At 41.9% G+C, this 19,483-nt stretch overlaps 1 protein-coding gene across 5 annotated transcripts; it reads right to left on the bottom strand.

The window, feature by feature from the left end:
* Nucleotides 1–45: 45 nt before the first annotated feature.
* LOC137800078 (myelin transcription factor 1-like) lies at nt 46–18,336 on the bottom strand. Of its 5 annotated transcripts, none has more exons than XM_068597091.1 (23): nt 18,122–18,336; nt 17,050–17,118; nt 16,842–16,896; nt 15,961–16,009; nt 15,803–15,868; nt 15,204–15,445; nt 13,505–14,560; nt 12,338–12,457; nt 11,892–11,982; nt 11,263–11,376; nt 10,910–11,127; nt 9,339–9,541; nt 9,025–9,240; nt 8,765–8,913; nt 7,449–7,511; nt 6,019–6,087; nt 5,703–5,765; nt 5,531–5,614; nt 4,617–4,838; nt 4,407–4,498; nt 4,024–4,127; nt 3,531–3,674; nt 46–1,146 (listed from the first exon to the last, which is right to left on the bottom strand). In XM_068597091.1, exons 3-23 carry the CDS (start codon nt 16,894–16,896, stop codon nt 1,003–1,005), a joined length of 3,564 nt encoding a protein of 1,187 aa, XP_068453192.1. In that variant the 5' UTR covers nt 17,050–17,118; nt 18,122–18,336; the 3' UTR covers nt 46–1,002. The 5 variants fall into 5 exon arrangements, with proteins under 5 accessions (XP_068453192.1, XP_068453191.1, XP_068453193.1 ...); XM_068597090.1 differs by having other exon boundaries at nt 46–1,143; nt 13,505–14,563; nt 18,122–18,335; XM_068597092.1 differs by having other exon boundaries at nt 13,505–14,563; nt 15,803–15,865; nt 18,122–18,335.
* Between the last annotated feature and the right edge of the window lie 1,147 nt (nt 18,337–19,483).

Raw genomic sequence — 19,483 nt, 5'->3', positions numbered from 1 at the left:
ATGTAAAGGTTTGAGTCAATACAAAAAGACAGTCCAGTCCACATATACTGTGGGTTAACCTTTATTTCAAGAGCAACTTAAAGACTAATCCATACACAGCCATCATTAACACACAGACAATACAAAATAAATAATCACCGTCACTTTGTTCTTCATCAACAAATAAATACCAAATATGTGTAGCTCAATATTCCCAGTGTATTGCAATGTACTCAAAATAGTTTGTGAAAATAAAAAGGGAAATAATATAAACCGAAGCACCAAAAAAAAAGAAATCTTTAGAAAATGATTAAAAAACTTTCAGTTACAAAATATTTGCACTTAAAAAGATCCCAGTATTTTAAATAAATAATAAGATATATAAAACAATTCATAGTTGATATCTTAAAATATTTCCTCTTTGTTCAACAATGCAGAGGAAATTATTCCCTTCTCTTGATTAATGTTTAAAATCTTCTCAGGTAGCATTTTGAAATAATAAATAATAAATATATAATAAATAGGCAAACATAAAAAATAATACAGCAGACATGAATGAATAAGTTATTAAACCAACATTTGCAAAGGATTTAAATAGTTACACAGCAATAGTAAGAATGAATCTACAAACTAGTCCTGGAGGTGCAACATCACTATGCTCATATAGAATACTATCAACATTATTAAGTGGAGATGGGATATGTTCACTAACTAAGAGTCTGCTCTGCTCAGGCTGTATACTGCACTCCTGACTTTGTTCTGCACTCCTGCGGTCTGCGTATACCTTGAGATACCCTTGCTTACAGTAACAGTTTCATTCCAGTGTGCTACCACCACGCTTTACGTCCACACCCTAATCTGTTCACGCTCATACCATCATAAAGCAACATGCAAACAGCAAACTAATGCAAAGAACAGATGACAAAGTTCCAAATGAGAAGAATTAATTACATACAGTATCTAAAGGGTTTGGAAAGAAAAATGGGTGTAGTCACTGTGATGCCGCGCCCCCTGTCCTGTCCGTCACACCTCAATGCCCTTCACCGCCTGGTTGATGGACTCGAGCAGAGCTCGATTCTCAGGGTTCTGGTAGCAGTCTTTATTGGTAAACATGTGGGTCAGGGTGTCCACGTAGCTGTCAAAGTTCTGCTCTGACAGCGGCTCCTGCTGAACACACAAGTTCAGAAGTTAGAAAGTTGTAGTCTTTTAAGAGTAAGTGTTTGAGTTGTCAACTTCTACGTATTACTGACTCGGAGATTACTAAAATGACCGTCATCAGTTGAACACATAATTTGCTGTTGGACATTTCCATCTCAACATGAAGCTGCAGGAGGTGTATCTCTGAGATAAGAATGTAGCTGCTTGAAGACCTCCTCTGGGAAAGAAGGTTACATGATGAAGGACAGCCTGTCTTCATTCCCAGGGCGGCAAAACAAGAGCTTGGCCCTCAGAGTCACTATCCTATCACTGTCCTATCAGCCCCTTGGAGTCTGATAGGACACAAAAGACCTCCTTTAGCGTCTGTATGAGATGCTCAGAGCGTTGAAATTGCGACATCCCAATCCCATCTGTGTAATTATTTGACAAAGAAACACACCCAGAGGTGGCTGGGGCGAGTGGTTCAAACCAACGAGACGAGATCATGATCCACTCTCATTTTTCAATTATAAACTGTGATTTTGAGGAAAAGGGTTTATCTACATGAGTTACTTTAGTGCTTTTCATTCATTATGAGTCAGTTTTTAAAGGCTTTTGTACTGTTACTTTGTAAAAACTGACGCTCTGACCTGTGTTTGCAGAGCTCTGCTAGAAGCTTACTTAGTTTGGCTCGCTAGCAGTTACTGGGAACGTTGATAGGCCTTCACTGATGCCAGTGGAAAGAGGCCGTTGTTTGTTTGCTCAGTTACAACACATGCACACATAGTCACTCTCCAAAAGAGGCCTGAATGTGCTTCTTTTGAAAAGATCCTCAGCCTCTGTGTCTTCTCAAAGACCAGACCAGTCCGCCAGCCACATGTGCATGTGCGTCACTCTCTATGCTAGTTACACTAAGTGGTTACGGTCAGCCCGGGTCCCACGGCTCCCCCTACTCATTGAGAAGATCATTGGTATGCAGGTCCCATGTAAACCTCAAGTCATGACACCAACATCCCAAATCAAGACAGGAAAGTATCAAGTTAACTCTCTCTCTCTCTCTCTCTCTCTCTCTCTCTCTCTCTCTCTCTCTCTCTCTCTCTCTCTCTCTCTCTCTCTCTCTCTCTCTCTCTCTCTCTCTCTCTCTTTCCCGTTTGCAGAGAGGTCCATCTGTTTATTGGATTCCTGAGAGTGCTCTACATTCTCATATAGACCATGTTACCTGGTCAAGGGCTCACTGATTTCATCTCGTAGAATTATGGAGCAATGATTTCAGTCCTGCCACTGGTTTCATGCTATTGCACTGATTGACAGTTGGTGGTCGCAATGTGCCTCCAAAGGCAGTGAAGAAGACCACGAGATAGTAAAATACGCTTGAACAAAACTACGTTCAAAATCCAAACCCCCTACACTCTCTGCCTACTCACTCCCACTCAGTTTGCACGTTTGAGTGAAGGGTCCTCTGTATTGAACGCTTTCCCAAATCAATTAACGGGAAGTGGAATGTGTTATATAACCCTCCAACAGGGAGTCCACATCAATGCTGACTCAACCAGCTGTCTTACTGACTCTGTTGTGTGATTAGACTACACACACAAACATTCTCTCAAAACCTGCTCAAACTAAGATCGACATTGTATTTTGTCACACAGACGTGAACAACTTTAAGGTAACATTATCTTTAGGATCAATTACACCCTCATCTGAAAATTGGCAGATGTGTTCATTTGATTGCTTACTGTTGTATATTTCATTTATATTATGTATACATTTTTGTTATTTTACTGCATTCAGCAATTATAGCCCTATAGCTTATATCCTCAACTGAGCAATATTAACAAAACATTAAGGTCATTTAGTGCAATAATTCAACTGTGTAATACTCAGTTTTACTCTAAACTACTCTGGTTTACATTAAGACTGTTTTTTTAATGCTGTTTAGTTAAACTACATTTATTATATTGCATTTTTACACACTGGATCATGGATTTCATTTTCAGCATTATTTGTTATATATTGTTTTATACACACATTTATATTTTGTATGTATGTTGTTATGCCGTAGTATAATACACGCACATACTTATTATTGTTTATATATATTTTGTAATATATTTATTTATGTTCTAAATTTCTATTCAAGAATGGGAGCAGCTGTAACGTAATGTTTGGTTACATTGTGACCTCGGTTCTCTGAGTGAAGAGGCCGCTCGGAGGGCACTCCAATCAACTAATCAGTGTTTGCACCTGGGCTTAATAAGTCCAATCATCGGCAACGTAGTGGTGTGTTTTAAAGAAATATCCATGTCAACTGCCTCAGTGGGGTCAGTCATTGTGCACGTGAAATATGTAACTGTGTGGGGAGATTGTGTTGATACATTAGAGAAAACAAACCAATAGACATTGTGTATTCTCACCATGGCGGGCAGGCGGATGTTGGCCAGGCTGCGGATCAAGGCCTGACTCAGGCCGGATAGCTCCAGGAATAAGGCCTCATTCCTCTCCTCGATATGTTTGTTCTCCTCCTCCATACTCTTCAGGTTCTTCTCCATTGAAGAGATCTGAAGCAGAGACAGACACATAACTCAGTCCTGAAGCAGCAACACAAAGACCTCGAAAATAGAGCCATGATTTTGGGCTGCAGGAGGTTTTCAGTTTTAGTACCACTGACAAACTGGTAGAAAGACTTACTGGCTGCACCATATCCAGCTCCACTAATGCATCATTAAAGCAGGTCTGTGAAGCATCCATCCCTCTCTACAGTCAGTTATTGCATCTGATCAATTACAAACCAACAGCCAACAGCCTCGCATCACATGGCAGTGTCTCATTGATGTACTCTGACAGGTATTGGGTGTCTCATCTGCTGCCGGCTGGCAGCAGTGCAGCACGCAGAGCAGCTGCTCTCACCTGAGTGTGCAGGTTCATCATGTCAGCCTCCATCTCTGAGTTGGACTCGCTCAGGTCATTGATCTCCTTGTTGAGCTGCTTGATGTCCTCATCGTTGTCCAGAACTAAGCAAGAGCAACAACACACAGTTAGCAAACAGAGCATCAAGACAACTGTCACAGATGTTTCATGACAGACATCATTTATATTTGCAGGTCCACAGCAGTGCTGCATGCAGTGGCAACACGTCTATCAATGTGGAGAGGGATTTACATCTGGGTTACACATCTGTCTCTGAGTCTTGGGTTGTTGGGCCTGACAAACCTTGTATGTCTTCATGTCTCCGTTTTTTGTTATTTTGTTGGACACACATAATAGGCAGAGTAGAAAGTTCTGTCTCTTACCATCACTAGCTCTGAACTTTGCAGTGATATACTCGTCTCCAGGGAATTTGGCTCTCTTCTTATTGGCCGTCGCTCTGGGGCAACCTGACAGACTGAGAGGAGCAGCAGATCAGGATCAAGAGCTCAAACATTCTAACAAGGCAGAGATTTTTCAGCCAAATGAAACTCTGAGCTAGGTTTAGGATAATACTGTTCAGATATTAAGGATACCTGCGGTGTGTCAGGAAACTGCCGTTAGCGTGGCCGGAGCCGTCGCAGCCTGGCGTCGGGCAGGTCGGGCCCTCAGTCTTGAAAGCCTTCCAGGAGAAGGGAGTGCCGTTAAGGAGACCTTCCTTCTGCCGGCGGGCTGCCAGCGGACAGCCGTAGGCACTGCGGTGGGTTGCGTACTTCCCGCTGATGTGACCCAGACTGTCACAGCCAGGAACTGGACACCTGGAGACAGGCAGAGAGCACCAGGTGACTGTTTAGACCCTGAAACTGTCAAGAGGCCAGCACAAGACTGACACATCAGTCCAAATGTGGGGTCTTAGTTTTAGAAGCAGTGTTGAAGAAAAATCCACTAAGAATAAATTAGGGGGTAACTTTTCCATACATAAAAGAGTTAATTAAATATCTTACATGGAAAGTTAATACACATTTACACCCCTTAGTTAATACATGACTGAATACGCTTTTGACTCTGCCGTTTACTTTGGAATGACCTAACATTTCTCATTTTCTTAATTTTTTTTTCCCCCCATTTTTACCGATAAAATAATACAATAGAAAAGATAACTGAACTAAACAATGAAAAATAAATGCGCTCAATATACTTGACGGCAATCTGCCTTTGTTCTGAGGGTGGTAAAGGTTTCAGTAAATGATATGACAACCTGCCAGTTCGATGTATTTCTGGTGTATGAGTACCCACTTTGTCCTGATAGGGGCATTGACTGAAAGTCAAGGCGTCACCCAGAACACTAGGATTCCTCCTCCAGAGTGTATGAATAGGTTTCAGGAAATGGGAGCAACTGTTAATCACTTCATTATTTATATCCCCCATCTTAACAGCCGTGGCACTGTGACAGTCTACTGTTAGATACTTCTTGTTTGGTTGTGGGAGCCAATGAGCTTCTGTTGCTCACCTCAAGAGCTCAGAGTCTTCCTTGTCATCCTTGGTGGGGGTTGTTTTGACCCCGCCTTTCTTGGCTCGAGGGCATCCAGAAAGACTAACAGGGACAAACAGAGAGGAGCAATCACGTTATTCATTTGCACAGAGTGATGGTACAGCAGACAGAGCGGAAGGGGAGCTCCTACCTTCTATGTGAGGCATAGTTTCCTGTGATGTGGCCTGATCCGTCACAACCTGGAGTGGGACACCTGAGACACACACAGACTATCTTTCACTCCACAGGCTTACATTATCAGCAGACTGCAGGCAGAAACCAGATTTTCTCACTAAATCATTAGGGCTCATTGTTTTGGGTTTTGATTTTTTAATATTGGACTTAATTATGATTGATTCTGACTATTTTATATTAGTGTTAAAAGGAGAGCAGGGACAGAGCTGTAGCTGCAGACTGAGTGCTCAGTGAACATGTTGGAGGTGAGAGACAGGAGAAAGCAGACATACTTTAGTTCAGCTGTGTGGGCAGCCATGAGGGTCCGAAGTGATTTATCAGCAAGAGGACAGCCTGACAGACTGGAAGATAGGTTAGAGAGAGAGCGTCAGAAAACCAGACTGAGAACAGGATGTCTGAGTATGAGTGAAGGAAAGAGCCAGAACCTGAACTGGACTACAGAACCAGGACAGGACTGGGCAGCACACACACAGGGAGGACAGGAGTTATTTAATTATCTGATCTCTACAGTGGTGGAGTGGATAGGAAAAATAATGAGCGATGGACGTGTGTGTGTGTGTGTGCGTGTGTGTGTCTGTGTGAGTTATCTCACGGGTGTAAATAAAACAATGCACTGAGGCTGTTTGCTGCTGATTTGAAAGGCCTCTTTAGTTCTAATGACAGTATTTCTGCAGGTCAGATGGTTCTGACTCATGTCCCTTCTCCAGGTGAAACACTAGCCCTCTCCTTAAAACTGAAGAGGCCATTTGAATGTTGAAACATCATCAACTTCATTTCAGTAGATTATTTTACTTGGACCCATTTCAGCTGAACACTAGCTTTTTTGTTGCGGATCATCAAATCTAGAAATAACTTGTGCCAAAATATATATATATATATATATATATATATATATATATATATATATATATATATATATATATATATATATATATATATATATATATATATATATGTATGAAGATTAATTCAAAATACATTTTGAATGAATGTTCCTTATGTACCTTATTCTTAAAGGGGTTAAATACAAGAGAGCAGCCTGTCATGCCAGTGCTTAAACTGTACTCAACTCAAGGCCTACAAATCATGTAAATGCAGAATTTGGAGGCATAAGAAATTATTAATTTGACGGCTTCATTTGTGATATGAAAGTAGAAATGTATGTGCATGAATTATATTGAAACATATCTCTGCTACCTGCCAGCCTCTGTTCAGGCCATGATGTATGGAGAGAGGCTTTTACAGGCTCAAGCAGAAGTCTATGCTCTTATCCACCAGCTTTCCAACTTCCAACATATTGTACTTAACACAGCTGCACATTTGGCCTCCTTGTGGCTTGTTTGAGCAGAAAAGGGATCTATTTTGATCCCACACTTACAGTCACTATATTAGTACACTAGTATATTCATTAGAAAGTGGCCGTACTCGTTCAAGCTCTGCGTCATGCTTATCTACATTTCCACAGGCTGGTAACAGATTTGTTGAGTCTTTCCAGGAAGTAAGATGAAGTAGAACTTGTAATTTTGCCGATTTCTTCCAGTGTTTCCACAAACAACTGGAAAAATGCGATCAAATTTACCAGCCACTCCCCTTTTCCCGCTAAAATTATTCCAGTCAGAATCATCAAATCTGTGCAATGCACCATAGATTTGTAAAGCACTTATACTTTGCTTAGCATTTCCAAGTCAGAGTGCGGTCTTACCTTCGGTGGGATGCGTAGTTGCCGGTGATGTGTCCGCTGCCATCACAGCCTGGGGTGGGACATCTATGGCCAAGACACACACTCACACATCAGTCCATCGGCTTTGAAGAGGATGCTTATACTGACACACCAGATGAAAACACTACACATATAGTTTTTTTTTGACTTGTTTTTGTTCCACAAGAATATAATTAGTCAATATTGAATATCACCGTCTCCTATATGGTTATTGCGACGACTCTGAACTTGATGCTGTGTTTATGTCATATAGGTTGGATGGTAGAGATGGGAAAGATTTGAGGGTTTACGTCACCTAACAACTTAAGTCGGTTGTATGACTCTTCAAAAATATATTGTGAAGGCAACGGTGCATAATGTTCATCACATTTAGGTTTAATTATCTAGAATAATAGACTTTGTTAGAAGTCCATATTTGGACTGCTGTATTAATTTCCCGGTCATAATTAGGACTCGGATATACATAAATATATATGAAGACATGAATATATCATAGAGTGGCTCAGGGAATGTGTATTTCCCCTTAATTATTGACTGTGAAGGCCCCTATTCAAATTTTTACAATAAATCTAAAATATGAGTACATTTCTCAATGGGGTGGGGTGTGTGTAGTCTGCACTGGGACCTGCTGTAGGAGGATCCCCTCGTGAAAACACCTGCCATCAACTTAAAGACCTGGCTCAGTTTTTAAAATCTCCAACTGAATGCAATGCATAGCAACATTTTCCTTCCATAATCAGGATGTTTGTACATCGGAGCACTCAACTGTACAAGAAGGCTGCCATCCTCAGGAAAACATCCACATCTGAGTTCAAATCAGTCACCTACCAACCTTCCAACAGTGTTGTTTATTAGCTATAAACTTAATAAATGATGAGGAGACGGCAACAAGTACTAGCCCATCAGAGGCAGAGAAGGATGGGTCTTCTTGGAATGTGGGTGGGGGAAAGAAATCTATCAAATTACTGTAAATAGTCTGTACAACTGCCAATGGATGTTCAAATGACTGACAGATGATAGGGCACTTCAACATTTACAAAACTCTGATGCACATTTACTGCTAGTGAGCCAATGGTTAAGCTACCGTGTGCCAATGGTTAAGCTACCGTGTGCCAATGGTTAAGCTACCGTGTGCCAATGGTTAAGCTACCGTGTGCCAATAGTTAAGCTACCATGTGCCAATGGTTAAGCTACCGTGTGCCAATGGTTAAGCTACCGTGTGCCAATGGTTAAGCTACCGTGTGCCAATGGTGACCAGCAATGTGTTGATTGGACGTGTGGTAAGAGATGTGACTTACATAAGAATCTCCTTTTTGCTGTCTTTGGGCTGGAACTTGACCTTGAAGCTGCCGGTGGTGACCTCACCGGGGTACTTCCTGTCCTCCAGGTTTTCTTGGTCCTCTTCCTCACCATCAGAAGAGGTGTATGAAGGAGCTGTATATTCCACCTGGAGAAAGATAAAACACCGGTAAGATGGGGGGAAAACAAACGTTGTCATTCACTCTACTTGTATGTCTCTGTTTTTTCTCAGAGTGGTGTGATTTTTGCAAGCATGTACCTCTTCATGGTCTTCCTCTTTGACTCCACTTGACTTGGTGAAGTCCAGCGGCTCCTCCCACTCTGGCTGAGTGTGGCTCTGAGACAGTGTGGCGCCGACGTGTTGAGAGGATGACGAGGAGGATGACGAAGGCTCTGGAGGCTGCACGCCCTCCCTCTTGGTCTTCTTCATGCTAAGGTCCAAGGTGCCATTCTCATCCACTTCAATGTCAGACTCCTAGAGGGTTCAGAATGGCAGTCAGTGCGAATAAAGTGAGCAAAATAGCCAAGAGCATGGGAGTGCCCTGCACTGTTTAGCTGGTCTACAATGTGTACCTTGGAGCTGGGTTCCCTGGGCTTGGTGCTGATGGTCTCTGGTCTCTCCCAGCAGCGGGTGGACAGGTTAAGGATGGCTGTTGCTGCCATGTGGGCTGCCTCTGCATCTTGGCTATAGTCATAACTACTGGAGGATGAGGCGCTCATAGAAAAGCCTCCTGACACACTGTGACTGGGAGAGGAGGCCTTGGGGAATGATTTAGCTGTGAGGGGATGCACCAGAATGAATAAGCTGGTCAGCACACATATAACTCTTTCATGCTCCGAAATGACAGCAATGTGTACCTGTTAATGTCATTTAAAACACAGTTAAGGTTAAATGTTGTTTCTCAAGAATATCCACTTATTTCTGAAAAAAATCCAATCACACCTGCATAAGATTCAATCGGATCATTTTGACATCCCATGGCTGAAGACCCAATCAATCATCTCCATCCAGACTGGTGTCTATTTAAAATGTCATTTTCTAATTTGTCTAGAGTATCCTAGACAAAAAAGAAAATGACAGCTCTACCGTTTCTGCTTCTTTATTTGTCTATTTGTTATCATTCAGTTTTTAAATTTTTTAGTTGGACATTGTGTGAAAGCCTTTTTTCATCTTGATAAAGACTGTGGACGTGCCCAGGAATCTATTTAAACAATAAAGAGGAAGAAGAGGACGACAGAAAGACATGGAGATACAATTTCTCCTGCGGCATGAGGAACAACATTGTGCTATCAAAATGAAATATTCAATGTATGTTCTTTTCATTTATGCACATAACTTCTTCATTTGAAAGCTGGAATTAAGCAGGTCAAGATCATAATTATTTAATTAAATAGACATTATATTTTGATGGATACATCATTGTCAGATTTTTCTCTCAAATACTGATCACTGTATGAGCCTAAAAAACATCCATTACTGTAACGTAACGACATCTCATTTAGCCAACTATGTGTAAAAGAATTGACCCACACATGTAATAGACAGCATAGACAGACCCGGCTCCCAGGATTTCTGTTCCAAAAGAAAAGTCCCACCCAGGGGGGAAGACGGAGCGAATGTTGTATAAAACTGTCATAGCTTGTTTTATGAAGAAAAAAAAGAAGCTGTATTTGGATGTATTGAACACCATAAGCAATATACAAGTGAAATATATGGTTTGGTACATTAAACATTTTTTTAAAGGTCACAGATATGCGCAAATGTGCCCCAATCCAAATTTCGGAGATAATAATAATAATCATCCTGAAAGTGTTTTTTTTTTCTAGGCAGACCTGAAACCTTTTCATTTCTGTGTGATCTTCATTTACTTTTAACCAGTAACATATAGAGAGATATTTACACATCTGAACAAAATTTCACATGTGTACCTTTTATTATAGAACCCAAATTATCCAAATAGCCCTAGTGGTTGCAGCGATACACTCTTTTTAGTTTGAGTATGCAATTTTCGAGGAAAGGGCCTAAAAAAAGGGTGGTTTTCAAAAGGCTAAACAAAACACGATGCAAGTCAAAGCTCATCGTTACGCTTCATGTTCCATTCCAACACAACGCATGTCAAATCAAATCTAAAAGTGGGTCTTACATTTGAAGGCTTTGGGTGATGTTTCAGTGCTGCTGGGTGTCTTTGGAATCAGCATTCGCTTTCCAAACACCTGGACATCAAAGCTTGCATAGTCAAAAGACACCTTGGAGTATTTCTCCAGCTCCTTGGCCAGGTTAGCCCGAGGCGTGGTGGTCACTGTGTTGGGCCGGTAGCTGCCGTACTGAGGGATCTCCAGCTGTTTCACAAAGCACATGGGCCTGGAGGAGAGGGTATCAGTTATGCATTATTGATACGGGGACACAGACGTAGCTGAAACTTAAAACTGCATTTCGTTGATGTCATCTTATATGTATCTGTGCTTTAAAACTCTGAACTGAAAAAAAATCAATCACCTGAGCACTCTGTCAGAGTTGGAGGAGGGTTCGCTGGGTGCAGCCTGTAAAATAACCTGCTTGTCCTGGGTCTTGTTCAACTTAGTTGCTGCTGCGATGGGACAGCCGGACAGACTGACAGGGGACATATCCAAATGTTTGCATTCAATGGGACAAAAATATCATAAATAGGGGGACACTTCATATGCAGACAGTTGTTTGAATTATTAATAAGCCTTCTAAAGACCGTGTAAGTTTGTGTTAGTAGTATTAGGTGAGATTGACTGTTTTGTTCAAATGTGCACTGTTCATTTTTGATCATTTCCATTCTACCTACTCCAGAATTTGACTCCAAAACTACAGTTACACCATGATTACAAACTGAACCTCTGTAGTAACATTGATGTCTTTGACATTATGCATTGATTATTGAATCCAAACGATGAGAAAATCTTCATAATTTTCTCAAAACAAAGCAAATACCAACTTCAACATTTTCTCATGTCCCTAATTTGTGCCTTTGGAAGACACAGAAGCATCTGCTATATGTTCTCTGGCCACATGTGTTGTGCTTGCCGAACACACGTGTATGTGTTCTACTGTGTGTGTGTGTGTGTATGTGTGTGTGTGTCCTTGTGTGCTTTATTAACCTGCGGTGTGTGTTGCGGTTACTGTTGACATGGCCTTGGCCTGTGCAGCCAGGAGTCGGACACTTCAAGACGTTCTCATGCATGGCCAGGACTACAGACAAACAGCAGACACACACTCTTTAGCTCGCTGTACACGGTTTCACACGCTAGCAGTAAGAAGAACAACATTTGAAAGAAAGCAGTGGTTATGAAGTTATTAGTATAGTATTTCCTTTGGAAAATAGAAGGAAGTAGTAGTGGTAGTATTAATACTAATTCTGGTAGTAATAGCAAAAACAAGCTAACTGTTAAATAACACAACAATAAATATAACAATGTATGTCACATTAAATGGAGCTCCAAGGACTATGTTTAGAGCTGACTGACATTTGCTGTAAGTGATACAAAATGTATCAAGAGCGTCACATTGGTGGTCTACAGCGTTCTGAGAGGGAACGTGTACTCACTCTCAGGAGGGATTCGGTCTTTGTGAGGACATCCAGATAGACTGCGATGGTGAGGGTACAGCCCAGTCACATGACCAGTCCCGTCACACCCTGGGGTTGGACACTTCACCTCCTTTTTCTCTGAACAGAGGATGTTGTGATTTAGATGGCAGCAATAACGAATTAGATGAACAGAGTGGAGGTACGTCAGCATTTGGTTCTCACCGATTACCGAGTTCTACCAGGCCAGCGTCACACGGATTGCCATCAGTAACGACACCTTTCATGCATCATTACTCGGCTTCTCAATGCATTTTCATTGCCACTGAGTGATTTACCAAACATGAGGCATTTCTATTTTGCAATTTCTTGTTTATCACTGCATCCCATGCAGGTTAATAACAGTTTTTAATGGAAAATAAGAGGAAAATGAGAAAGATATGTATTACATGAACACACATAACTAGAATAGTGATCACAGTCAAGTGTTTATCTGCCGTGAAAGATCGTTGATACTATTGATGATCTTATTTCTGCCCATTTCAATAGAGGGGTATGGATAAGTGACAGGGAGTGTTCATGGGAAAGGTCAACTTATTACGACACAGACGCGTCATCTGAAAGCTAGGAACTTGAAGATCAGATGACATGAAGCTCAGCACTTTGTGTCAAGTTATTTTAGTCATAAGTAGAAATTAATGAATTAAAATAAATTGTGAAAATGTTAAAGTGTATAAAGGCTTTGTACATTATAATACAAGCAAGTGACATGATATGATGGTAATTCCCATGCTGTAGTATCTCTCTTAAGTTGTTGCTGCAATTCTTGAGTTGACACTATTTGTAAAAATAATCAATAATGCCTCCGAAGATATCCTATAAGGACTATGAGGTCCTTGTGTTGGATATCATGGGGACATGATAAAGTGGGCGTGTCTGTAAAGGGGAGACTCATGGGTACCTGTAGAACCCATTTTCATTCACATGTCATGAGGTGAGAGGTCAAGAGGCCGCTACACAAAAGGGGTTATAGTATTAAGTCAACAATTCTACACAAAATAAATGGATTTGGGTGACAAATTAAATATTTAGACCTAATGAAGAGTATTCACCAATTCTCCACTATTCTATACAATAAGCAGAACCATTTGAACTGTTGTGGTGTTTGGCTGTAGTAAGAGGAGGTACCTTTGCTGTAGTGAGCAGTGCGGCGGGCCACAGCAGCCGGCTCGGAGCCCTTGCTGGAGGAGCTGTATGGTTGGTAGTCCGGGGAGCTCCGGGCCTCCTGCCCCCCCTTCACCTCCTCCGCCTTCAGGGCGATGGCCTGCTCCAACAGCCCCAGATTCCCCCGGGTCATATCCCAGTTCTCTGAGTCATCCGTGATTCCTGAGCCCTCTGAGACACGATCCTGCTCATCTCTTTCATACTCATCGTCCTCTTCCTCTTCTTCCTCCTCCTCGTCATCATCCTCGTCATCATCCTCCTCTGAGCGGACTTCTATAACCACTGTCGTCGGAGACGCTTTGCTGGAGTCTCGGTCCTCCTCTTCCTCCTCCACTACCTCGCCGACTTCCTTCCCCTGCCTCTCATCCTCCTCTTCCTCTCTTTCATCTTCATCTTCTTCGTCATCCTCAGTCAAAGGAGTGCTGACCTTTTCTTCCCTGAGTGACAGCTCAGCCTCAGACCCCTGAGTGCGTGGACTCAAAGTGTAAAGAGTGTCAATCTCTTGATGGACCTCCCTCTCCTCTCCTTCCTCTCCCTCCTCTTCCTCCTCTTCCTCCTCCTCTTCCTCCTCTTCCTCCTGTTCCTCCCTCTCACTCTGGTCCTCTGTTGATTCTTTGGCCTGATGGTTGTAATCTCCACTGGAGTACTGGTGATCAGAATTTTCCTGACTTATCGTATGTCTTTCTGACGCCTTTTCTTCTACGATATTATCTTGTCTTTCCTGCTGCTCTTTCTCTTCCTTTTCTTCCTCTGCTTCTTCATCCTCCTCTTCTTTTGTCTCTTTAATCGTTGTAACGTCTTCTACTTCTTCAGGTTGCTCTGATGACTGGTCTTTTGTCACCAGCTGACCCTCCTCCTGCTCCTCCTCCTTGCTCTCTGTTTCCTCCTGCTGATGCTCATCAGTGTCTGTTACTGGCTTCACTTCCTCAGTAGTTGTCTCCGTTTCTGTTTCGTTGTCGCCAACTTCAGCTGGAGGACAAACTGCTGTTTCTGTGTCCTCTGTTGTCACCAGTGAGCATTCTGCTATGGATTCAAAGTATAGATACATGTTATTGTCACAGTTTTGTCCTACGCGTTGACCTTGATGTTGACCTTATCTGACTTGTTTAACATTAATGAGGTGACAGTGAGCATGTTCAGGCAATCACTTGAATCTGCTCCTACCCTCACAAGTCAAACATTTCTTCCTGGAACATGCAGTGCATCCAAAGCATCCTTTTCCCTGTGTGTGTATTCTTTAAAAAAATAACTTAAAACATCTTTGTATCGACAATGAACTGGAAAAGAATAGTTTGCTCTCCCCTGCACTTTATTATTGCTACAAAAAACTCTCATGCCTCTAACAGTACACTGACTGAGGATATGTAAGTTATTTTATTGAAAAAGAGAGTTGAAAAAGAGATAAAGGATGTGTACATCTGAGGTGTATTTTGGATAGGAACAACAACAACATTGTTCTTTATAATCTTTGCTATTGTTAATAGAATTCAATTAAATATGTCAAGGTTAAGCTTCACTCCAAAGGTATCTAACAGTGATTCGAATGAAACACTGTGACACAGCAGAGGAGGATATGTCACTTGTTCCAGCCCTACTTGCTGTCTCTCCACTGAAACGGTGCTTTCATGTTTCACTGTAACTTTTCTTGTTTGATTTCACTTACTTTTTGTTGACTCTTGGCTGCATTTTGTTTTGTTTTTCTTCTTCTCTTTAAGATCGTTGTCCTCTTCCTCTTCTTCCTCCTCTTTGTGCACTTCCTCCTCTTCTGCTGCCTCCCTGTCTGCATTGAAGCCTTCATCTACTGTTTCTGTGGCTGGCTGGTTCCTCCTCTTGGGAGCAGACTGGTTCTCCTCAGCTTCAGCCTCCTCCAGCTTCCTTTTCTTCACTATTGGGCATCCCAGTATGCTGAGGAGCGCATGATGTTATATAAGTAAATACTAACAGCTAAAAAAAAAAACAGCACAATCATCAGCCTTTTGCTGTTATTCTGGCCATAGTGTTATTGTGAGATGTAATGCACAGTGGAGCTTCAAGCAGGGCTGTATGCCTGTTGTATAATAACATCAAAAATAGCATATAACATCTGTTGTCAAACTTACTGTCTTCGTCATCTCACTGAAATGAATTTGTATGTTGTACTATGACTTGCTTTTTCTCCATCTGAGTGCTGATTCTGTGAGCTTTGTATAGCTCACAGTAAGAATAATACAAAGCGCTGGCTGGCTGTGCAGAAGGTTTGATAAAATACAATAGGGTTCCTACCTTCTATGTCGAGAATATCTTCCACTGACGTGACCTTTGCCATCACATCCAGGGGTAGGACAGCTGCTATAGACAGAGCAAGACAAAATACACACTTCATGCACACAAGGCACACTTCATACACCATGGTAGTGTGAAGTGAGAATATAAAAACTCACTTTAACTCCTGCTTCATCTCTTGTCCCACAAGGTCTGACGACACTGAGACTAAAGTAACAGGAGAGTCAATAGATGCAGAAATAAAAGTCAAAGGCCTGAAGCTGAAAAAGGCAGTGATGCTTTTATTTTGTGGAGGCTTTACTCATGGCCCATCATCTGCACATTGTGAAATTCATCTTTGTACATATAGAGGTCATGACTCTTTCTGTCTCCATGAGGTGAGTAGAAAACTGGATTACGAACCAGCAAAGAGGACAACTTGTTCTATTCGGCCACAGACCCCCAGGGAAAAAACACTATAAATTTGCCAAAAGCGCATTTGTGTGGTAGTGTTAGTCGCGAATAAGTGTCTTTAGTCAATGGTCACAACATTATCTTTAGGGCTATCACTTTTAGCGGGGCCATAATTAAAAATATAGTTAATTTACTCATTAGCTTTAGCTCAACTCTCATTAGAATGTCAAAACAAGTTAATATCTCTGAAGAATTAGTTTGTTGTTCACAACAGATTAGAATGTATCATTTAATCAGGCACATTACACTTTTTTGGCACACATGTGTAACATACAATTGTTTACAATTTGTATAATAACCATTTGAACATGTCTTGCTGATAGAGACTGATTTGATTCTCAGAGAAATTGTCATGTTCATCAGAATTTGTTTCATCGTTACAACCAATACATTACGACAGATCCCTTTAATGATCAAAATCTACACATAGATGCATATGCCGTATGTATACATGGCATAATGTTATGTTCTGTGAAGGGGTACCATTTGTTGTGTTTTACTGAACTACCGCAGGTTTTTATTTCATCAGGGTGAAAGTCATCCTACTGTAACAGTAAGTCTAACACATTTATTTATGTATACTGACCCCGGCTTCCTTTGGAGCGGGTTCGTGTTCGTGTCTCTGCAGTGTCTTGGCTCATCTGAATAACAAAGGGGAAGCAAGGACCATTAATATTGACAGATAGATAGACAGACAGACAGACAGACAGACAGATAGACAGATAGATAGATAGATAGATAGATAGATAGATAGATAGATAGATAGATAGATAGATAGATAGATAGATAGATACTTTGATGCTGGTTGATTGGCTCTCCCCTGGTCCACCACTGGCTCAGTGTCTGACCTTTAAACTCATTTCCTGTTGGATGAAACACACACCGAAACAACCGCTTTACTGTGAGCTCATGGTGATTGAAAGGAAATATTTCATTTATTAGAGGAAACATTATTATCGTAATGGTCAGTTTACTCATTCTGGCCTGAAGTACACCGAATATATATTACATATTTCATAAACAATTCAATTCAATAATATATATATATATATATATATATATATATATATATATATATATTCTAGACAAATGTATATAATAATAATAATAATAATAATAATAATAATAATAATAATAATAATAATAATAATAATACGTGAATGAATGATAGACAAAATTTCAAAATAAATCATCACAGCCCGCACATGACTCCATGAGATTCCTCTGCGCTCTAATAGATTCTAAAGGCACGTGATGGACGGCCGTCTGACAGCCGCGGGGGTCGCGGGGTTTGGGGTTTAGGTGACGGACGCTCGGCCCCACTAACACTCAGCATGGCGTCCGGTTCAATGTGGATGGGCTGCGACTACATTTGCGTCACAGAACATTTCACACACAAACCAAAACGCGAATTGGAAGTAGTTTGTGGGCTTCTAGGCTTCCTGTGCAGTGACAGCGGAGATGAAGGCCGGACTGAGAACCAGGACGAGGCCTCGCTCCTCTCCTAAACTGGCACACTTACAAAACACAACACATACAAAGGCTGCCGGTGATCCGCAGTTTAGACTTTTAAATAAAATGACTGCATCGACACCGGGCCGCCATTGTAGGGGCCAAGAATGATCACCGACATTAGTAATCTGTTATTAAGGCCGACCGTCCGCGCATTCGGATTGGGCAGAAATTCTTCTCCGCGAAAGGAAAACCGGCAGAAAGCAGGCAGACATCCGCGGTGGGCTCGCCTTCATACCGCTTCATCACGTTCTCCCTGCTCGGTGTGGGATCCCCCGTGAGGCCCAAGGCCCCAGAAAATACCGACAAATAAGTGCGCTTCACGCTCTTTGTCAGAGGGACATAAAGCCTTACCTTACGCTCCCCTCCCCCTCTGCTTCCACATCTCCGGACTGGCAGATAGTCGTTCTACAGGGACTGCAGCTGCAGCTCACCACCAGAACACTGCGACAGCGAGATGGATCCGTATGACAGCAGCCTCAGACTGAGCCCAGCAGCCCCGAGCGGTTCAGCACCCCGGACAGAGCCAGCCGAATCTTCAGCACCATGGACAGAAACCCCCGCTGCACTGCCTCCTGCAGGAGCACAGGGGAGCTGCAGCCGGCCGCAGCTTACAAGGGCCGCCCTGCTTGGCCCGGTCCGGGCTGATGGAGGTGGGGAGGGTGTCAATATTTAAAGCACATCTGGAGTCAATACCACACCCAGTAACCGCAAACCAGATGAGTAGTATAGTTGCACAGAGCCACAATCGAGCACTACCGCTAGTGGCAGCACATAAACAATAGCAGGATGTAGATGCCAAAGGTTATCTAAATGAACCGCCTACTGTGTACAGTATTGGCTCATTTTCCGCCATACCTCTCTGGAACCAACTCTCCAGCCAGTTACAGAGCTGTTCAGGGCTGCTCTCGATGTCGGCCAATCAGAGAGGAGAGCTTTTTTTCACCAAGTCACAGATCATCCAATAAGAACAAGAGACAGCTGTTCATAAAAATAATAAAGTCTACAAAAAAAATAGAGAAGGAAGGAACAGTTTTTGTTATACATACCAAACATTTTTACAAATTTGAATCGGTACCTTCATCAACAAATACATGCATTTGATTGTTTACATGTTATACATGAGTGTGAATTAGTTCCTCTCCGCTCTATCTAACATTTGTAACATTGATCTGTACAAACATAACCTGTGCACCTTTCTGTCCTTTTTTAAAATTCCTTATGATATTGACTGGTACCGTGAACTTATTCACGTTATTCACCTATTTATACTTTTCACTCGGGTGGTGGTTATGTTCTACTAAATCCAGCTCTGGGTCGTCTCCATGCCGGCTGAAAACGTCTGTTCTCAGTGACTGCTGGAAAGCATTTTGCTCATATTAGCTGAAATCACACGATGATGGAAGAGCTCACAATGCCCCCTCCTCCTTTTAAACACACACACACACACACACACACACACACACACACACACACACACACACACACACACACACACACACACACACACACACAAACACACACACACACACACACACACACACACACACACACACACACACACACACACACACACACGCACACACACACACAAATCCAATTAATCAGTTCATGGATTGAGTTGATTCCTGTGGGGACATACAGTGTGTTTGACCTATCTTAGCTAGTTACGTTAGCACAGTTCTCACTTCTGAGTCAGCCCTTGGATGTACTATT

Source organism: Clinocottus analis, unplaced genomic scaffold (assembly GCF_023055335.1).
Source record: "Clinocottus analis isolate CAN_PGR_092001 unplaced genomic scaffold, fCliAna1.0.p SCAF_4, whole genome shotgun sequence".
Taxonomy (NCBI): Eukaryota; Metazoa; Chordata; class Actinopteri; order Perciformes; family Cottidae; genus Clinocottus; species Clinocottus analis.
The sequence above is the reverse complement of the archived record's forward strand: the minus strand, read 5'-3'. Positions and strand labels throughout refer to the sequence as shown.